The sequence below is a fragment of the Arachis hypogaea genome, chromosome 18 (genome assembly GCF_003086295.3).
Source record: "Arachis hypogaea cultivar Tifrunner chromosome 18, arahy.Tifrunner.gnm2.J5K5, whole genome shotgun sequence".
Classification (NCBI taxonomy): Eukaryota; Viridiplantae; Streptophyta; class Magnoliopsida; order Fabales; family Fabaceae; genus Arachis; species Arachis hypogaea.
The window spans coordinates 10,723,493-10,740,062 of record NC_092053.1 but is presented as its reverse complement, the minus strand read 5'-3'; the positions used below and the strand labels follow the sequence as shown (position 1 = coordinate 10,740,062).

The 16,570-nt window shown below is 35.5% G+C and overlaps 3 protein-coding genes and 1 pseudogene across 3 annotated transcripts; 3 read left to right on the top strand and 1 right to left on the bottom strand.

The window, feature by feature from the left end:
* The first annotated feature begins 1,578 nt into the window (after positions 1-1,578).
* LOC112771768 (probable L-type lectin-domain containing receptor kinase VII.2) lies at positions 1,579-4,041 on the top strand. The gene has a single exon (XM_025816586.3). The coding sequence runs from the start codon at positions 1,735-1,737 to the stop codon at positions 3,847-3,849; it is 2,115 nt and encodes a 704-aa protein (XP_025672371.1). The 5' UTR covers positions 1,579-1,734; the 3' UTR covers positions 3,850-4,041.
* A 142-nt stretch (positions 4,042-4,183) lies between these two features.
* Positions 4,184-6,959, top strand: LOC112771769 (L-type lectin-domain containing receptor kinase VII.1-like). Its single transcript, XM_025816587.2, has one exon. It carries the CDS (start codon positions 4,676-4,678, stop codon positions 6,722-6,724), a length of 2,049 nt encoding a protein of 682 aa, XP_025672372.1. The 5' UTR covers positions 4,184-4,675; the 3' UTR covers positions 6,725-6,959.
* An 874-nt stretch (positions 6,960-7,833) lies between these two features.
* LOC112772914 (probable L-type lectin-domain containing receptor kinase VII.2) lies at positions 7,834-10,855 on the top strand. The gene has a single exon (XM_025817925.3). The coding sequence runs from the start codon at positions 8,544-8,546 to the stop codon at positions 10,638-10,640; it is 2,097 nt and encodes a 698-aa protein (XP_025673710.1). The 5' UTR covers positions 7,834-8,543; the 3' UTR covers positions 10,641-10,855.
* On the bottom strand, positions 10,804-16,532 carry LOC112772915 (probable serine/threonine-protein kinase At1g54610; annotated as a pseudogene).
* Between the last annotated feature and the right edge of the window lie 38 nt (positions 16,533-16,570).

Genomic DNA, 16,570 nt, shown 5'->3' with positions numbered 1-16,570 from the left:
GATTTATTCATCAATATTCAATACAACGTGGCTTATGAGTTATGAACCCAAAAGAGAGTGAGACAAAACACTCCCTCACCAACTCACACTGGCTGACGTATCACGAATTATGTGATTGCAACTATTGCCTTGTTTATTATTCTCATCATTTTTGTTTCCTTTTTCATGTAATGATATGTTTCTATATTTATTTTTGGTAATCTTTTTTTGGGAAAAATTATATCATCCATAGTGTCACTTCCACCATGCTTTTATTTTGTGTGGGCTGGGGACTGCCTTGCTTGCTCCAATCAAAGAAACTAAAATAGAATTAGACAAGTCAAAATGATTTTATCTAATATTATATATATGGTGTGTAGACTTTTTACCGTTAATTAATTTTTTTTAAAAAAAATAGGAGATTCGAATCCACAACCTCTTAATTGAGTATGGAAAGACTATGCTATTTGAACTATAACTCATTGACTACTGTTAATTAATTTGATTATCTTTTCTACCACTAATGAAATTTATATTAGTTAAATTATGTAAAAAAGTTAGAAAGATAAGTTAGTTAGGAGGGTTAGGAATTGGTTAGCTTGAAATTGAATTTCACTGATTAACTCCATCTTTTGTAATTATCCAACATAAGAATAACAAACACTCCTGCTTTTTAGTTTTAATTTTTAGTTTTAATTGTATCGATGAAATAGACACTTTTATTAATAATATACTAATATAATTACACACTGGTGTTAATAATGATAAAATGATAATAAACACTCATCCTTTATATTTTATGATTTTTATCTACTACTCCTAATATATATAGAAATGACTAAGATAATGTAAAAAGTGTAATTCTATAGAACAAAAATAAGATAATTGCAAAATAAATAAATAACGGAGAGAGTGAGATAAAGTCGCATTAACTTGCGCACTTTAATTTAGCTTTCATCTCATGTAATGGGTCGGTCGATGTTCGACTCTTAGTCACTAATTAATATTTAAACAATTTGTTACATTCCGTTTATCATAGTAATAGAAAAATAATTGACTATTGTCTATTGTAGTAGTTAATATCCCAGTTGCCAACTTGTCTTTACTGAATATATATAATCCTAACTTTAAAAAATATATTATATTTTCTTACAGAAAAAATAAAATTTTAATTCATAAAAAAAAATCAAAAGTCACTTACAGATAGTAGAAAAATCATAAAATTTATATCTAATAAAAAAAATAAGTATTCCGTTTATAAACTATTATTTAATAGAAAACGTAATATTTGATTATAAAAAATTTTAAAAGATAAAAATAAAGATAAATCCAAATCTATTGCATTTCTAAACCGACATAGACGTACTGCACTACAATAAAATACTATTTCTCTTTTTTTGAATAAATCTAAATATTTTCTAAATCTTCATAAACTTTTATAAACAACAAACTTTTTTTTATAAGATATTCCTTCCAAACTTATAAAAATTATACTACCAAAAATCGCAACACATAAAGATGAACTATTATCATCACAAAAAAAATCACCACAAATAACCACAAGAGGATTATATTAATTCTACTTCTTCAATTTTATTATTATTTTTTCCAACAAGGACAAGGGTCAATAGTCAATACTTAATACTACATGATACGAAAAAACAGCACATGTTTTCTTGGTAAGCTTTGTACAAATTAAAGTAGTAGAAAGTGAAGCAAAGAACCATCTTCGTTTTTGATTGTCTTACCTTAACCATGAAGATGATGATGATGGTTCATGATATTCATACCTTGTTCTTCTTCATGGCCATTCTCAATCTTAACATAGCTCTTTTGAGTTGTGTGTCAGCAACTGAATTTGTGTATAACAGAAACTTCAACTCTACAAACACCAAGCTCTATGGAAATGCCACAATCCAAAATTCCATTCTCTCTCTCACTAACCAAACTTACTTTTCCATTGGCCGTGCCTTTTACCCTTTCAAGATACCAATGAAGAAACAATCAAATTCTACCCTTCTTCCCTTTTCAACTTCTTTCATATTCTCCATTGCTCCTATCAAGAACTTCCCCATTGCTCATGGCTTTGCTCTCTTCTTCACACCTGTCATGGCCATCCATGGTGAACTCTCAGGGAACTACATGGGACTATTTAACCGTTCCACAGCAGGTAACGCCTCAAACCATGTATTTGCCATTGAGTTTGATGATTTTAGGAATGAGGAGTTCAATGAATTGAATGATAACCATATTGGTGTTGATGTGAATTCAATGATGTCTGAGTATTCTGAACCTGCTGGGTTTTGGGGTGGGAAAGATGGTGAAACAATGGAGGAATTGAAGCTTGCTAGTGGTGAAAATTATCAGGTTTGGATTGAGTTTGATGGTTCACATATCAATGTTACTATGGCCATAGCAGGGCATAGGAAGCCTCAAAGGCCTTTGATTCATAATAAGCCTATTAACCTTTCTGGGGTTTTGTTGGATGAGATGTATGTGGGGTTTTCTGGGGCAACAGGGAGAATGGTTGATGAGTGTAGAATCTTGGCTTGGAGTTTTAGCAATTCGAATTTTTCGATCGGTGATGCCTTGCACACCAACCGTTTGCCTTTATTCGTGCATCCAAAGGCATTGATTTATAGATCAAAATATTTCATTTTGGGGGTCATTTTTGGTGGACTGATAGTTATTGGTTGTGGTACTTTGGTGTTTTTGAGTTTATTATTAAGATCCAAAGGAAAAAGAGGAGGGAAAGATGAACAGGTTGAAGATTGGGAATTGGAATATTGGCCTCACAGAATTAGCTATGAAGAGATTTGTGTTGCGACGAATGGATTCTCGGAGGAGAATGTGATTGGGAATGGGACAAGTGGGAGAGTTTACAAGGGAGTGTTGAAAGGTGTAGAAGTCGCGGTTAAGAGATTCAACCATGAAACTCAGCATGAGATGAGAGAGTTTCTGGCAGAGATCTCAAGCCTAGGGAGAATGAAACACAGGAATTTGGTTGGTTTCAGAGGGTGGAGCAAAAAAAAAGGAGGGAAATTGATCCTTGTATATGATTATATGGGGAATGAGAGCTTGGATAAGAGAATTTTCGAGTGTGAAGATGACACCATGATACTCAGCTGGGAACTCAGGCTCAGTGTGCTTCAAAATGTAGCTTGTGGAATTTTGTACCTACACGAAGGCTGGGAATTCGAGGTCTTGCATAGAGATATTAAAGCAAGTAATGTACTACTCGACAAGGATATGAACGCACGATTGGGAGATTTCGGCCTAGCCAGGCTGCACCGACAGGAAAACGTGTCTGACACAACAAGAGTGATTGGAACTCTGGGTTACATGGCACCAGAGCTAGTCCGAATCGGTCGACCATCAACCGCTACTGATGTGTACAGTTTTGGAATATTAATCTTGGAAGTGGTGTGTGGGAGAAGGCCTATTGTGGTAGATAAACCTGCATTGGTTGATTGGGTATTTTCCCTTATGGAGAAAGGGCAATTGAGTTTTGCTGTTGATGAGAGGCTGAAGAATCAAAGTGGTTTCAGCACTGAGGAAGTTGAGAGAGTGTTGCATTTGGGTTTGTTATGTGCAAGTTCAGACCCTGGTATTAGGCCAACAATGAGGCAAGTGGTGAAAATTTTGGAAGGAATAAGAAACTGTGATTGTAATGATTCATGCATCAATATGAGTCTTCTTGGGAAAATAAACTCAGCGGCATCATGGTCTAGGAGTTCAACAAGTTCTGCCACTGTGAATTATCCTACTTTTGATGAAATTTTGCAGACTAAGTTCTATTCCACAGCATCTCAAAGCTTCTCTTATCCAAGCCTACAACCAGATTCTGAATCAATCTCAGAAGGAAGATGAGAATTGAAATTGAGTCTATCACCATGTAGAGTGCTAGAAGCACTTGCTGCTTTGTAAGTCTTTTGTAACACTGAAGGATGATGCTTCTTGTCATCAATTTCTGTAACATAATTTTTTTTTCCACTTTTGTTTAATTTTTTTTTTTAAATGTTCATTGCAACATTATAATTAATATATCTCGTGGATTTTTCATTTCCATTCTTTATACGATCATAGTAAAACTACCTTATTTTAGTATTAGCATACCTGTTGAATCTTTTAATTTGATTTTGATGTATTTTATTCTATGAATATTCTTTTGTCGACTTTTATTCAAGAGAAGGACTTACGTTTTTCCAACGACAGAGACACATTTTTGTACACTATAATAATATTCATATATACTAATTAATTCACAATGCGAAAGGTAGGTGCCATACATTTTTCTTTCAACCCATTTTTTCTACCTCTGTTTTGTTCCAAAGGAATACTCTATAACAAGAAGTTGCAACATGCTTCTAGTCAAAATTAAACTACCAAGTTCTCTAAATACCTCTTGTGGGACAGATGACACTTATGTTGACCTAAAATATTCTCAAATGTTTAAATCAGAAACAAATATGAGAATTGAGAAGGAAATGCTAATTTTCAGCAACCAAGGCTTGAGTTGATATGACTGATCTGCAATGACTTGTGTATGCCGGCAAGTACCTTTCAAAGAACATACCATTAACTTTCCTCCTCCTTATTCTTTTGGACACTTCACTGGAGATAAAGAATCATATGCAGAGCCTTATTTCAAGTTTCAAAAGTTTGTGTACCATTCTCATTCCTCAGTTACATTCCAATGTCTCTATTTCATTTCCTTGTTATCCTTCTTCATATTGTAACCACTCTGAACTTAGCTTCAGCCACTGAATTTGTCTACAACACAAATTTCAGCCACAAAAACATCAATTTATTTGGAAATGCAAGTATTGAATCCTCCATTCTAACTCTAACTAATCAGAGTTTCTTCTCCATAGGCCGCGCTTTCTATCCTCATAAAATACCTACCAAACAAGCCAACTCTTCAACTCTTCTCCCATTTGCAACCTCCTTCATCTTCTCTGTTTCCCCCATTAAAAACTTTGTTATTACTGGTCATGGTCTTGCTTTCATATTTGCACCATCAAGAGGTGTAAACGGCAGATCCTCGGCCGAGTATCTTGGCCTTTTCAATCTCAGCAATGAAGGCAGTCCCCAGAACCATGTTTTTGGAGTTGAATTCGACACAATTATGAATGAAGAGTTCGACGATATCAATGGAAATCATGTTGGTGTTGACATAAACTCGCTTGCTTCGACAATTTCACATGAGGCTGGATATTGGTGTGGGAATGATGATAAGGAGTTCAAGGTGTTGAAGATAAGCAATGGAGAGAATTATCAGGTATGGATTGAGTTCAAGCATTCACAGCTTAATGTTACTATGGCTAAGGCAGGACAAAAGAGGCCTCGAGCGCCTCTTATCAGTATAAACCTTAATGTATCTGAGGTTCTTATGGATGAAATGTATGTTGGTTTCAGTGCATCAACAGGGAAAATATTAGACAGGGTTAATATTCTTGCTTGGAGTTTTAGCAATTCAAATTTTTCAATTGCTGATGCTTTAGTGACTGACAACTTGCCTTCATTCGTCCTTCATAAAAGATGGTTTTCCGGATTAAGAGCCTTACTTCTTGGAGTAATCAGTGTGCTAATCATTGGTTGTGGCTCTACAGTGTTGTTTGTGCTACGCAGGCGAAACAAGAAAGGTGAAGAACTTGAAGACTGGGAGTTAGAGTATTGGCCTCATAGGATTAGTTTCCATGAGATTGATGCAGCGACTAGGGGGTTCTCTGAAGAGAACGTGGTTGGTAATGGCGGAAATGGGAAGGTATATAAAGGAGTTCTGCAAGGTGAAGAAGTAGCAGTGAAGAGAATTCTTCAAGAAAGAGAACAAGGGATGAGAGAGTTCTTGGCTGAGGTCTCAAGTCTTGGTAGAATGAGGCACAAAAACTTGGTTGGATTGAGAGGTTGGTGCAAGAAAGAAAAGGGAAACTTGATTCTTGTTTATGACTTGATGAACAATGGAAGTTTAGACAAAAGGATCCATGACAGTGACGAAAACATGATGCTATGTTGGGAAGAGAGGATAAATATTTTGAAAAATGTGGCTGCAGGGATTCTATACCTGCATGAGGGTTGGGAAGTTAAGGTTTTGCATAGGGACATCAAAGCAAGCAATGTTCTACTGGACAAGGACATGAATGCCAGGTTGGGAGATTTCGGATTGGCGCGAATGCATGATCATCATGGACAAGTAGCCACCACAACACAAGTATTAGGCACAGTAGGATACATAGCTCCTGAAGTAATTAGAACTGGAAGAGCATCAACACAATCTGATGTGTATGGTTTCGGAATAATGATGTTGGAAGTGCTTTGTGGAAGAAGGCCAATTGAAGAACACAAGCCAGGGCTACTTGAATGGTTGGTCTCCCTAACGGTGAATGGCCAGTTGCTTAGTGCTGTTGATCAGAGATTGAAGGCTAAGGGTGGATACACCATTGAAGAAGCTGAGAGGTTGCTTCATTTGGGTCTGTTATGTTCAAATTCAGACCCTAATAAGAGGCCAATGATGAGGCAGATTTTGAAAATGCTAGAAGGTGATATGGAAGGAGTTGATTCTGATGAAGAAAATATGGAGATCAGTTTACTAGGAAAAATAAAATCAGCATCAATGTGGTCTGATAATGAATGTACTTTTCCACAACCTACTTTGGATGAAATTAGGATATTCAGTCCTAGAAGTGGCTCAGGTACCATTCCACCAGAATTCTCAGAATCAGACATCATTAGAGAAGGTAGGTAACATTTTAGTTGTTGCAATTTTCAGATTATCCACCATGTTGAATAAAGAAAATTCAAAGGGTCTACCTTGTTAGGAGCTTGTGAAAAACTACCAAAAAAAGCAATTCAAAGTCTTATAGACTTTTCAATGCACGTGACCAATTGACGTCCAAAGGAGGACTCATATATTCTTGTGTAAAGTGTAGCCTGGTTTAAAAAAAAAAAAGTGAATTGATTTACTACTGCTATTTTTGAATTAGTTGTTTGCCTATCCTTCTCGTTTATTGACAGGTAAAATTTAGAGAAATTTTTAATTTTTGAAAGTTTTATTTGAACATTTAAAACTTAGTGTCTACGACAGACTTATAGATAAAAACAACGAATTTGGATAATAAAGTGCGGACCACACCAAAATCTAAGGTGATGGAATGAGTGTCAATATAAAATATTATGTTTAGATATTCGAAATGCATTTCGCACTCAGAAATTGAACTTTTTATTTTTAATATTGGAGTGGTAATTGTGTTTTTTTAAAATGTGAATTGTTGGGTGTTATTCTCAAATGTGAAATTGTTTAATTAAAGAAGTAGAAATCAGACCGTCCGATTGATTAGAGGTACATAAATCAGACTGTTCGATTTCTAGAGGTACACAAATCAGACCGTCAGATTTGTAGAAGTATAGAAATCAGATCGTCCGATTTGTGTTAAAAAAATTAAAACATTTGAGGTAATCCTCCAATTTATATATTTTTCACAATTTTGAAAAACACTAAAAATTACAAGGTTAAGGTATATCATTACTTTTACTTCCATAACCAAAAACATTAGCCTCAGAAATTAGTATCAATTAATTCAGCATGCAAACTTATAAGATTTATATACCTCTGAGCACAAGTAGTGTTCGCTAAAACAGTAACTGAAAATTTGTTAGAATGAGCTTTTTATAAAGAACTTAATACAAATAATTTGAAGCCATATATGGAGTGGTCCAAAGAAGTAGTTTTCCATTTCATTAATATCATCTAAATAAATTTATGACATATGTTGAGATGAAAAAGAGACATAAGTACAGAAGCTGAGCCTTTTTTGGCCCTTTTTTTTTCATGGTATCCTCAATTTAGTAGATCAAAGACTAATGTGTTACGAATTTGAATTTCATTTAAGGGTTTGCTGCATGTACAAAACAAAATTTGAACTCTCTAACACTTGTTTAAGCGAACGAGTGTGCTAACCACTCAACTAACTCATGAAGCTAAGTTTGTTTTTTTTTTTAAGACTATTTAGGGTGCATTTGGTTTATATTTTCATTTTCAGTGTTTTCTGTTTTTTGGATTTTGTGAAGAAAAAAGTAAAAACAGGAGGTGAAAATAGAAAACAAAATTTTATTGATTCACTTCTTCCTTCACAAAATCTAAAAAACAAAAAACATAGAAAATAAAAATAGAAAATAAAAATACAAACCAAACACACCCTTAATTGCCCAAATTAGCTAGGTTACCCTCTAGAAACTTGGCATACTTAGCTTAATGACTCCGCAAGATATTCATATCACTTTCTCTGATGGAATAGCTACCTTCATCATAGGTGAATAATGTCTAAAATCTTGATAAATTGTATTACATTTGAATGCCAAGTATACCTAAAGATGAGTACTTCACGTGCATGCCAAATTGCCAAAAGACAATTTAATTTATGCAACAACTTCTGTGGTGAATTGATGAGGATTGACCTACAAAGACTTGAATTTGTCAGCAAATACTTTTCGAAGTATTAGATACGATACTTTATATATCTTTGCTGCTCTACACTCTTTTGGAGGATTCATAAGACATAAATCATATGCATCAACCTGTTTCAGTTTGGAAAAGTTTTTTCATAATGTCTCTACTATACCTCGTTCTAATTCTTCACACTTTAACCACTTTGAACTCAGCTTCAGCCACTGAATTTGTCTATAACACAAACTTCAGCAACAAAAATATCACCTTATTTGGAAATGCCAGTATTCAGTCCTCCATTCTCACTCTTACAAACCAGAGTTTCTTCACAATTGGCCGTGCTTTTTACCCTCACAGAATACGAACCAAACGAGCCAACTCGTCCACCCTTCTCCCCTTTGCAACCTCCTTTATATTCTCTCTTGCCCCCTTCAAAAACTTTGATGCTGGCCCTGGTTTTGCTTTCTTGTTCACACCATCAAGAGGTCTAAATGGCACAACCTCAAGTCAGTATCTTGGTCTCTTCAATCTCAGCAATGAAGGCAATCCACAGAACCATGTTCTTGGAGTTGAGTTTGACACTATTAGAAATGAAGAAGTATTTCAAGACATAAATGACAACCATGTTGGTGTTGACATAAACTCGCTTGTTTCCTTGGTTGCACATGAAGCAGGCTATTGGGGTGGGAAAGATGATAAGGAATTCAAGGTGTTGAAGATAAACAGTGGGGAGAATTATCAAGTATGGATTGAGTTCAACCACTCACAGTTCAATATTACTATGGCTAAGGCAGGAGAAATGCGGCCTCGAGTGCCTCTAATCAGTTCGAATGTTAATCTTTCTGAGGTTCTTGTGGAAGAAATGTATGTTGGTTTCAGTGCTTCAACAGGGAGGGCAATAGATAGTACTAAAATACTTGCTTGGAGTTTTAGCGATTCAAATTTTTCAATTGGTGATGCTTTAGTCACTGATAATTTGCCTTCATTTGTCTTTCATAAAAGGTGGTTTTCTGGATCAGGAGCTATAATTGTTGGAGTCTTCATTACTATCATTATTGGTGCTGGGTTTGTGTTGTTGATTTTCTGTAGGCAAAACAAGGCAGATGAAGAACTTGAAGAATGGGAATTGGAGTACTGGCCCCATAGGATTAGTTTCCATGAGATTGATGCAGCAACAAGGGGGTTCTCTGAACAGAATGTTGTTGGTAACGGAGCGAATGGGAAGGTATATAAAGGGATCTTGCAAGGTGAAGAAGTTGCAGTGAAGAGAATCCCTCAAGAAGGAGAAGGGATGAGAGAGTTCTTGGCTGAGCTCTCAAGTCTAGGAAGAATGAGGCATAAAAATTTGGTGGGGTTGAAAGGCTGGTGCAAGAAAGAGAAGGGAAACTTGATTCTTGTTTACGACTTCATGAACAATGGAAGTTTAGACCAAAGAATCTTCGAGTGCGAAGAGAGAATGATGCTAGGGTGGAAAGAGAGGTTTGAGGTTTTGAAAGATGTGGCTGCAGGGATTCTTTACCTGCATGAGGGTTGGGAAGTTAAGGTCTTGCACAGGGACATCAAAGCGAGCAATGTTCTACTGGACAAGGACATGAATGCTAGGTTGGGAGATTTCGGATTGGCACGAATGCACAATCATCAAGGAGAAGTCGCCGCGACAACTAGAGTATTAGGCACAGTAGGATACATAGCTCCTGAAGTAATTAGAACAGGAAGGGTATCAACTCAATCTGATGTGTATGGTTTTGGAATCTTGGCATTGGAAGTGCTTTGTGGCAGAAGGCCTATTGAAGAACACAAGCCAGGGTTACTTGAATGGTTGATGTCCCTATCAGTGGCTGATCAGTTGCACAGTGCTGTAGATGAGAGGTTAAAGGCTAAAGGGGGATACTCTATTGAGGAAGCTGAGAAATTGCTTCATTTGGGTTTGCTTTGTTCAAATTCAGACCCTAATATGAGACCAATGATGAGGCAAGTTGTGAAAATGCTGGAAGGGGAAATGGAAGGTGTTGAGTCTAACGAAGAAAGTGCAGAGATGGGTTTACTTGCAAAAATAAAATCAGCAGCAATGTGGTCTAGAAGTGAGTGTACCTTTCCACATAATGATTATCCAACCATGGATGAGGTTAGGATGTTCAGTTCTAGTTCTATGATGTTCAGTTCTAGTTCTATGATGCAATATGCAAGTGACAACAGTGCCATTCTAGAAGGCAGATAAAGTTTAGGTTCAAAGTTGTTGCCGTCTTTAGAAGTGTTTCAACGCATGTGATCAGATAACCTCCAAAGGAGGACTCTTTATTAAGTCCTATTTATAAAAGTAGCTTTTTCTATTATTCATTTGCCAATCCTTATTGTTCATTGACTTTGAAGAAGGGAAGGAATATTCAAATCAAATTCTTCTTATAAAATGCCACAACTTACATTATTGTTTATATAATTACAAAATGTGCTTGCTTGAACATACCTTTTCAGATTCTGCAATGTTTAGAGATAAATAATATTGCCATTAAAGGAGAATGCTACTATGCATAAAATTGAATTCAATTTATCATACACTAGGTAAACCTAAAGGTGAGATGGACGGTTGAATAATTTGAAGTACATATAAACATCACAATCTCACCTTTAAATGTACCTAATGCATGTTAATGATTCTTGTGTTGAATGTAGGATGCGTAATAATTATATATAAACAGAAATGAAGTATGTGATTGACTAATGACTAATCATCTAACTTTCACTTTGCATGAATCTTGTCACCTTTGGACCTATCATTTCTTAATCGCCTTGAATATTCTTGGATCTTTCTATCATGTTCTTTGAGGATCTGATCTACATTGTTTGATGAAACCACCAATGGACCAGAGAGATACATTTTGTTTCCCATGGACTCGCGTCCATCCTGAAATAGCGACATTATTGTTCAGCAAAACCACAGGATCAAAAGCAATTTTATAGAAAACAATGACAAATATTGGCATTTTTATGATACAAAGATATAATTAAAAAAGGGTAAAGTATACTTTTTGTCCCTGAAGTTTGGCAAAAGTTTCAAAAATACCCTTAAGTTTTATTTTGTTTCAATTTTGTCCCAGAAGTTTTCGATTTGCATCAAATATACCCATGACGGCTAAATTTTCAAAAAATTTAAGACCAATCTAACAATAATGCATGAAAATGATGCTTGATTTGCTTGTGTTGAGGGTTGTTCTTATGAAATTGTTGTTGAATTGGTTTTAAATTTTTTGAAAAATTAGCTGTCAAGGTATATTTGACGCAAATCGAAAACTTGTGGACAAAATTGAAACAAAATAAAACTTAGGGGTATTTTTAAAACTTTTGTCAAACTTCAAGGACAAAAAGTATACTTTACCCATTAAAAAAAAATGAGTTCTTACCAAAGATGAGAATTAGTAAAATGAGTTCTTGCCAAAGGAAAAAGACTTGTACGAAAAAGTAACTATAAGCAAATTATTTTGTGTAGTGTTTATTTTAGTTTGTGAAGTAAAACCTAGATATTTTAACTTTCAGAAAGTACTTAATTGTACAGCCAATTTGGTCCAAACAGAACACACCCCATAAGACAGAAGAGGAATCTAAAAACCTAACCTGAATTAAATTTTCAGTGGGGATTTTTCCTTCTTGAAGTTGACTGATATCGATTCTCTGAGACAAGCGAGACCTATCATGCCTCCTCCTTGTTCCTGAACCACCATTAGTCGAAACAAAAGATTGTTGTAGTTGACTTGTTTTCTTCGACTTCAAGGGAACTGGCTTTTGTTCTTGATCCTGAGACACCGTAGTCCTAGATGCCACTAAACCAGACACTTTTGAAAGATTGGCTTTGTTTGATCCAGAAATCTGGTCACCAACTTCGTTTCTAGCCTTTTCCCAGGCAAAGACCGGAACTAATGGACCTGAATGTGAAGGCCTCCGATAAAGAGGTCCAGAGAAGTCATTTTCCATTTCTTTAGTGTCATTTGACTGGTTATGTGGAAACACTAAATATCCAGACACTGCTTCGCCATGAGAGTTTAACAATCCACTCTGGCTCTTTGAGCTTGAACAATGTTGCCCTTGCTGCATCCAATAAACTTGTCATATATCGAGATGAAAATTGAAAGAATATTTTGCAGTTGAGAGGGCAAAAGGAAAAAGAATAAATAGACATTTTTTCTCCCTTTTGGCATATTTTAACTAGTTCTTCTAATTTGAAGAGTATATACATAGCATAGTGTCTCATTGTATCTGTTTATTCTTAGCAAAGCAAGCAATTAAATTGGAACTCTCAAAACATAATTTTCACTTGCCATTATCATCCTATGAAGAACAATCATGAGAAATCCTATAACTGGATGTATTCAACAGAGGCAGATCATAAAAATTGATTTCAACTAGGAAACGTAACAAGGAGAAATGATGAAGCTTGTTTGAATTACCTGCACTGACTTGCGGGAGTTAACATTGCCTTTTGATTGGACAAAAGAATGTTGTTCGTTATCCTGTCTGACTCTCCATCCAGATTTTTGCTGCTTTCCCCCAGCAGCTCCTTGCCTAAGATGATAAACAAAAATGTATATCAACAATATTACTAGGTAAGAAGTATAGCTCCCATGTATGAACAAATGATGAATCATGTCATGCACAATACAAAGTCGACATTGGCCAAGAAACAAAAGCTGCAGTTGATTGAATTGCTAAAAAGCTTTAAGAGGAAACATATTACTATTTTTTCCAGACTTCAAACACCAATGATATGCATATTTCTTTGTTTTATATGTATTTTTGACATATGATGTTGCTTTTGTTCATGTTGAATATATCATAGGGTATAATTTATTTCCGAATGATAGTTTATGTTCTAATGATGGAATATAATTTTCCACTTACAGTTAATAAAAAATGCATCTCAATTTGTCTTTGTTCTACTTAAAAAGAGAATAATGATAATCTTATAGCAGGTACCTTCTTGTTGCCTCATCCAAGATTTTAGAGTCAATCTCTTTGCTAGGAGGATATTTTGGTAAACTTGATGGATCACAAGCAAGGGGTTCCAATTTAAAGAACTGCCGATAAAAGGGGGTAAATATCAAAATGGAGAATTACTGCCTCCAAAGAGTCTTAGAAAGGAAAAGGTTCCTTCAATATCTTGTAATACAGTATTACATGAGAGATATAGCGCTATCTTACACACAGTATGCAGAGAACATAGTCTATGAATCTCACAAAATGCATTACAGATAGATGAAAATCAAAATCAATCTAAACCATATTAACTGCACTTGCTGAAAACATAAATCCACTTACATCACTCTTTAGAGCATCGGCTGCTGTTCCTCGATTTGTAGGATCAACAGAAAGTAGGGTCTCTATAAGCCTCACGGCAGCAGATGGGCATTCCTTAAATGTGTCTGTAATACATCGCCTATAATGGTGCGGAGGCCTGAATACCGTTGAATGTGGCAACCGCAATTTGCGCCAGTAGTCCTCGGATGGTGATCCGCAAAGTTTAAAAATCTTATGCAATTGCTCAACCTACAAGGAACTAAAATTAAGCTAATGTAAAATATCAATTCAAAATTGTGCACGAGATTCTGAAAAATCATACCTCTGTTTTTCCAGGCAATATGGGCCTGCCAGAATATAATTCTCCAAGTATGCAACCAGTGCTCCACAAATCCACTGCAACTCCATAACGAGATGCTCCAAGTAAAAGTTCTGGGGTCTATACCATAGAGTTACAACACGGCTGGTCAATGGAACATTAAGATGGGGATCTAAAAAATTTGCCAAGCCAAAATCTGCAATCTTTAAGATGCCGTTATTGTCAATGAGAAGATTTGAGCCCTTTATGTCACGGTGGAGGACACCATGACCATGACAATGATCTAATCCACTAAGGAGCTGCTTCATGTAGCATTTAACCTGAAATAAAAAGGAAAATTACTTAGATAAGTTAGACTATCAGACTAACGAGTTACACAAGAAAAAGGTTAATATCAAATAACAAAATGCTTCTATCATTATATCTGATAGGAATATGCATAATTATTGATAACCAGACACTGCAAAAGCTTAAACTATTAGGTAAAGACTTGTGAAAAATTTTAGTAATTGGTACCTGTGGTTCAGAAAACTTAATGGCAGGATTTGCTGCAAGTCCAGTAAGATCATGTTCCATATATTCAAAAACAAGGTACAAGCTGCGAGATGTTGGCGCTGTTATCAAACCCTCCAACTTTATTACATTTGGATGGTCAAGCCTGCGCAGAATGAGGATTTCCCTTGCCATAAACTTGACACTCTCAGGATCGAGATTATCAAAACGTACTCTCTTCAGGGCAACAATCTTTTGGTGAGTTATGTCACGTGCTTTATATACAGTACTATAAGTTCCTTGGCCAATCTGCACCATATGATACCATCACATCGATCATTTAGGAAGTGCAAGTGAGGAATGTATCAACGATAAAGCATCATCAAATTAACAAGTTCACACACACAAAAATAAAAGGACAGTTAAATCGTCTTAACTTGCATTCTTTTTCTTGCTTCCCCCCATCCTCCCCCCTTCCCCTTTATTAACCATAATAAAAATAATGGAATGATGCAGTATTAACTCCATTTTATAAAACACTCAACTATAGAAAACAATGCAAAATGAATTACACACAAAATCCAGTCATCTAAATAAGTGTATACCAGCTAGCAGCCACATTTATTGCCATGTATGCTTCAAATGTAAAAACATGATTCATGCGCATGTAAAGTATCAATGAAGTTAGTTATCTTCTGAAATTTAATTCCCTTCAAATCTTCAGTATACTCTACATGGATTCATTCACACACCATAAGACACACAATTACCAGAAATGAAAATGTAATTAATCTAGTAACCCTCTTTAAATAAGGAAAACTGTAGATACTAATTGAAGTTAAAATTTCCCAATAGTAAATTAAGCAAAGCATGTATTAAGTAATTAGTAATTGAGATGTGAGAGCAGTAGAGCACATAGTCATACAAAATTAGAGCCTTACTTTATAGAACTTCTCAAAAGTATTAGCACTCCTAGGTATCCACCCTCTGATAGCTTCACCAGCAACAGAAGAAAGCCATGTGGGCCACCCTGCTGCAACTTGCTCTCCCTGTGAAGCCTTTGGAACTCTTCCAATTCCATGATGATAATTATGATGATGATGATCAACCACACCACTCAATTCATGCTTCTCTATTTTATTCTTTAACTCAACACCATCCAAAACCTTATTATCCTCAACTCTTCTAGAAGAATTCAGCCTTGGAACACTGATATTTGATGATACCCTTTTGCTTGATGATGATGATGATGCCAATTTCCTTTTCATACCTTCCCTACTGTCATCAACAGCTGCAGAACTCTTGGAAGTTATGCAACCCATTATTGAAGCAGCGACGATAAGCTAATCTAATATATGCAACAACTTCAAATCTTCAACAACTGTAAATATTGCTACCCTAGGATAATATCAACAACCCCTTCATGTAAATTCATGCATATCACCAACTAATCCGGGAAAGAATGAAAGATAGGAACTTTTCCCTATATGCATGCTCATATAACCATTGCCATCTAACAATCGTGTTTCAAAGTTGAGACCATGAATAGTATGAATTTGAAACTTTCAAATTGACCCCATTTTTGGCCCAATTCTAAAGTCAGCAACTTCGAATAACTACGCAATTGAGAACCCTCCACTAACACAAAAGAAACACCGATCGTTAAAATTGAAAAAGGAAGCGTTTTTCCATCAAAAGATGGGAACAGGATCGTGTATGTTATGTGGAGCTTGAAAAATTAAAATGGGATTCAAGGGTTTTTGGGTGAATGATGGATCTTATGCTCAGTGATTAAGAAGTGTTGGTTGGGCAGTTGGGGAATGGTAATTAAGGATTAAAAGTTGAACGCGTATGCATAGTTCATAATTCGTAAATCATTAATAAAATTATTGAAAATGATACGCGTATTCAGTCAAAGATCTCATTTTTTTTTTCCATGTTTCTGAAAAGTTGACTCCATCTTTTCCTATTTGCTTTTCCATGCTCACGCAGTCACAATAGTGATAACCAGAAAACTACGGAGTATAGTTCCGTAAATTTATTTATTTATT

What these genes read in the sequence shown, in the direction of transcription:
- LOC112771768 (XM_025816586.3), top strand. Translation starts at nt 1,735, where the DNA reads ATGAAGATGATGATGATGGTTCATGATATTCATACCTTGTTCTTCTTC.
- LOC112771769 (XM_025816587.2), top strand. Translation starts at nt 4,676, where the DNA reads ATGTCTCTATTTCATTTCCTTGTTATCCTTCTTCATATTGTAACCACT.
- LOC112772914 (XM_025817925.3), top strand. Translation starts at nt 8,544, where the DNA reads ATGCATCAACCTGTTTCAGTTTGGAAAAGTTTTTTCATAATGTCTCTA.